At 32.7% G+C, this 5,141-nt stretch overlaps 1 protein-coding gene across 1 annotated transcript; it reads left to right on the top strand.

The window, feature by feature from the left end:
• Positions 1-1,197: 1,197 nt before the first annotated feature.
• On the top strand, positions 1,198-4,825 carry LOC114299542 (heavy metal-associated isoprenylated plant protein 30). The gene is made up of 3 exons (XM_028244306.2): positions 1,198-1,981; positions 3,439-3,514; positions 4,302-4,825. Exons 1-3 carry the CDS (start codon positions 1,841-1,843, stop codon positions 4,622-4,624), a joined length of 540 nt encoding a protein of 179 aa, XP_028100107.2. The 5' UTR covers positions 1,198-1,840; the 3' UTR covers positions 4,625-4,825.
• Positions 4,826-5,141: the final 316 nt, after the last annotated feature.

Genomic DNA, 5,141 nt, shown 5'->3' with positions numbered 1-5,141 from the left:
TCAACGTAATTTTTTTACAAGAATGATGTACTTGACTGATTTTGTATATTGAACGGTTTGAATTATCAATATATGCCCGAATCAAGACCCACCCGTGTCAAACAGCACCCTCTAATTACTGGAGAGAAGTTGTGTCCTTTTCAATAGTGGTGACTTTAAACCACCCTTAAACCATGCCGTTAATTGTATTTTGGAAGTCAGACCATCAATAAACCACTATTGCAAAATTACTGCTAAAAATTCTAATCCCCGAATAATATGCCTAATTGATATATTTTTGACAAATTTGATAGTTACTAGGTAAATTTAGTGATCCATTGTAGGACTTTATTCCTTTACTGTACTTTCGAAAATTTCCAAAGCTACTTTGGTGTGAACGCGTGAAGGAACCATTGTGTTGTCCTTAGTGGTTAAGAATGGGATATATTATTCCAAAAATCCCTAGTATTGTCTACTTGGTACAACACATAGGAAGTGGATTATCTTTTATCTTCTGATTACTTAATAAAAATGAATCAGTATATTTAATTTTATAAAATTTTCAGCTACTTATAATTAGTTTGCAGTATTATGTAGGCAAATATGAAAGATGCTTTAAGACTATAGTACAACTACGATCCCAAAAATATTACCGGAAAGTCGTGCAGAATTGATGGCCTAGTTTGATTTGTGTTCTGGGAAGTAATTTTTTTAGAGAGTTCAAAAAATTTGAAAATTTATTTTGTTGTATATTTTGAAAATAATTTTGGAGTTTTAGAGTTTTGGATGATTTGATAATTTTTTTGTAGTTGAATAAATGAGTGTAAGGAAAAAAGTGATTGAGAATGAGAGAGGAGAAAGAAAAAATAATTAATTGATTGATATATAACGGAGAAGAAAGTGATTTTGAAATTCCTTTTAAAAAAATTCAACCAAACATGTTTTTGGAATTTTTTTTCTTCAAAAATATATTTTGAGAGACAAACCAAACATATCCGAAAATTGTGATGGAGATTTAATGTGTGTTTTGTGGTTCAATATACAATGTTAATTTGGATCACATATTGATGTTTTTGAGTAAACTATTAGTAAAAATTATGAGTTTGTAGTATTATTGCATTTAAAGGCATAGAACCACCAAAAGGTTCTCTTTTCTAATGTCTCTGTATATAATATGTGAAACATCCATGGTATAGAAATAAAGCCCAACTTATGGCAGTGCCGGAATATATCAGCAACAAAAGTATTGAAATAAAGGTTCTCTTTTTTCATGTTTTATTGGGCTTTGCTTTGCTGATATATGGCACAAGTCATTGTGTGGTGATTTGCAAAGAAGTTAAAGAATAGAGAAAAAACTTAAAAAATAAAATAAAATAAAAGGAGATTGTTAGAATATTTTGCTTCCTTTACCTGCAAAACCCACCTTTAACTTCCTTAAGCTCATCAATCTGACCCACACATATGATAGATATGATATATATTCTGGGTTGCTTTGGAGTTGTCAGCAGAGTCATGTCGGCTTAGCTTGACCCACATTGCAAGCATTAATGTAAGGGTTTTAGATACCATTCCCTGTCGAAAGGGTTCTTCTAAAATTATTTGAAGGGGTACTGATTACCCACGCCCCTATCCCAACCAAGTCCATTGAATTTAAGCACAAGAAACTAATTTGCCTTCCCGGATAGTATTATAAACAACTTTTTCGTTGGTTCTCTAGAATATTTTTCAATTTTAAAGAGGCTGAAAACTTAAAGAAAGCTATGCCTTCTAGGGAATATCTTCTAGGCCTGGGTTTGTCTTATCTTCTTATCTCTATCTCTCTCTCTCTGAAGTCTTTATATAACCAACGATCCAATTGCCAATGGCTAGCCAACCAGAGAGAGTATTCTCCTCTTTGATTTCAGCTATCGCATACTGTTTCGATCATCGTGGACACACCCACCACAAAAGCATCAAACATACCCACCACAACATGCCCAAGGGTCGACCACTTTCTTTGCAGGTTGGCTTTCACATCCTATGTAGTTTTGTTTTGTTTTTTTTGCATACTAAGGTTATAATATATACATAAATATATGTTGTTTTTAAGTTAAGGTTAAAACATTTAATTACTATCGGCCTTCTGTAAAATATGAGCACGGAAATAAATTATGCAAACATGGAGTTGTTGGCTGTATTGAGGCTATGGCATGCGATAGTCTTACTATTTTGAGGTTGAAATGAAAATGATGTTTTATATATGCCACCTGTTTAAACATACAATCCATCTTAACCATGCCAAGTGTCAACCTAAGGAAAACAAAGAGATGCTAAAAGTAGAACACATTTTTAGATAGTAATCGATACATAAGTAGAATTAGTATTCAGAATTGTAAATTGTGGTTTGACAATAACATTCAATTAGTGTATTACAGTCATCTAAAAACAAAAAAATAGTGTATTACAGTGTTCACGCACAGCGTAAATTTGGACGGCTCAATATTTTTAAATAAAATTAGGAGTAAAACTTCTAGATATATTTTTTGTTTTGGAGCCCATATAAAAAAAAGGGATGGATTTTCCTAGACAAGTTGCCAAAAAAAAAAAAATCAGTAGATTATAAGGGTGAAAGCTAGGTTATTTATCAATTAATTGTTCGATTTTCTTTTTTTTTTTTAACATGTTGCTCCAGGATCAACACAAATTCAAGAAAAGATTATATGTGGGCTCACAATCATGCTATGCCCATGATTACTACTAAGAGAATTACTATTTTTCAGTTAGACGTTGAATGAGAAAAGTTTAATCACGAGTATTAGACAATGTTAAGTTAATATATATATATATATATATATATTTATAAACTGAAGGCATCAGTTTGTTTTTTCTTTCACAAAATTTATTGACCCAATTAATATTGTTTTAAATTTTTTATTCAAATTAAATTTATTTGTGTGGTGATAAAATTTGGACTTTTAATTGTAAAAAAATAAAAAAATAACTAACATGGCATAATATTGTGCACGGGACTAAAATTTTAACTGGAGATAAGTGAATCTCAATTATTAATCCGACACAAAAGGCATAATACACAAGTCTACTGTACAGAATATATATAAAGCATAAAAGAAGAATTTTATTTTATTTTTGAGCCCAAACTGGCATATTCTACCATCAGAATTCTTTTAATGGTTCAAGTTTCTTATATGAGCTTGGGGTATTGAAACAGATGTAGGAGACACTAAGATAATGTTCCATGCTTTTGTGCTGTGATTGACAGACTCATAAGTTTAATAAAAAGGCACAGAAAATAGCTTTTCTTAATCCCTTTTAATTTGTTATTGCAACCGCCTAGGGTGGGAGTTAGAAAGGTTGTCAAAGAAGAACAAAAGGAACAAAGGAATAAGTAGAAAGAGGAAAACCGTGTTCACTTTTGAAGAAACAGAGCATCTCACTTATTGTCCGTGTTTACTTTTACAGACTGTGGAACTCAAAGTCAGAATGTGCTGCACTGGCTGCGAGAGAGTTGTCAAGAACGCCATCTACAAACTTAGAGGTGTGTTAATATTACCCTTAAATTAAAGAGTTTTTTTTTTTTTAAATAAATAAAAATCGTAAGTCACACTGACCATCTCTAAAGTTTAGAAAAAATATAATAATTTTCACAAATTTATCAAGTTTTAATTTACATAATAATTACTCGCTACCATGGTTCTAAATACTGGCCGATACGCTACGTATCTGTTGATACATATCGGAAAAATAGGGTGCCGCAACGGATGCAGGCTGGTATACCGTTGAGATTGAAACTCCCAGGAGTATCAGCCGAGTCCCGATACGTATCGGCCTATAACCATTATACAAGCCGCGATAGGCCGATACTCACCGGTTCAAACCGGTACGGGACTGAAAAAGTTGAAAAAGTTGTAAAATGATTTTTAAAATTTTACTGCCGCGACACCCGATTCTCGATACATACCGATTGATACTACCGATACCGATACTCCACGACCGATACCATTACGTTACCCGATACTACAATTTAGAACCTTGCTCGCTACTTTTCATCACTACTTATTGCCGTCTTCACATTATCTATACAAGTTTTGGTTCATTTTATTTAACTAGTAAGAGACAAGAGAGGTTGGTGTAATTATGAAAAAAAAATACTAAGGGGATTATTATATTATTTTCAAACTTCAGGGATATCAATGTAATTTACCAAAATAAAAATAATTTATTTTCAATAACAATCTAAAACTATATATACTAAGTGAAAGACAAAACAAATGTCATATATATTTTTCAGTGTGTGTATGGCTCTATATATGTGGGTGATGCAGGGGTAGATTCAGTTGAAGTGAATCTAGAGATGGAGAAGGTGACAGCGATAGGGTATGTTGATCGCAACAAAGTGCTGAAAGCAGTGAGGAGGGCTGGGAAGAGAGCCGAGTTTTGGCCATACCCAAACCCACCTTTGTATTTCACATCTGCTAACAACTATTTCAAAGACCTCACTAACGATTACAAAGAGAGCTACAACTATTGGAGGCACGGATACAATGTCGGGGACTTGCATGGTACCATTCCAGTTAATCACAGGGGAGATGACAAAGTTAGCAATATGTTCAACGATGACAATGTCAATGCTTGCTGCCTCATGTAATGTATTGTAATGTTCAACGACGATAATATCAATGCTTGCTGCCTCATGTAATGCATTGTAATGTAACCATATATATATATATATATATATATATATGTATGTATGTATACACTAGCTCAAGTATGCAACTATATATATAGATAGATCTTCTTGGACATGTAATTTATACAATTTCACTACCATGAATTTCTTTTTTTTTAATTATTTTTTTGTATAATTTTTATTATTATTATTTTTTAATTTGCTCACTCTAAGATATATCAATTGTGGGTGTTAAAATCCGACTATACAACCAAACTCTGAATTTTCTCCTAGATCCCGGGAACAAAGTTGAAAAGCACGTGTACTAGATGGAATCAACACCAACAAACATGAACAAAATAACTATCCTAATTGCTGCCAACCGGGAGGGCACTCCGACAATGAAGTCAGTAACTTTATCCCACTAGATAATCAAACAAGATCATAACTCAAGCAATAATTCACAAGTTAAAACACACCTCTGACCCATGGGGAG

The sequence above is a fragment of the Camellia sinensis genome, chromosome 4, assembly GCF_055761805.1.
Source record: "Camellia sinensis isolate YWXY chromosome 4, ASM5576180v1, whole genome shotgun sequence".
Taxonomy (NCBI): Eukaryota; Viridiplantae; Streptophyta; class Magnoliopsida; order Ericales; family Theaceae; genus Camellia; species Camellia sinensis.
The sequence above is the reverse complement of the archived record's forward strand: the minus strand, read 5'-3'. Positions and strand labels throughout refer to the sequence as shown.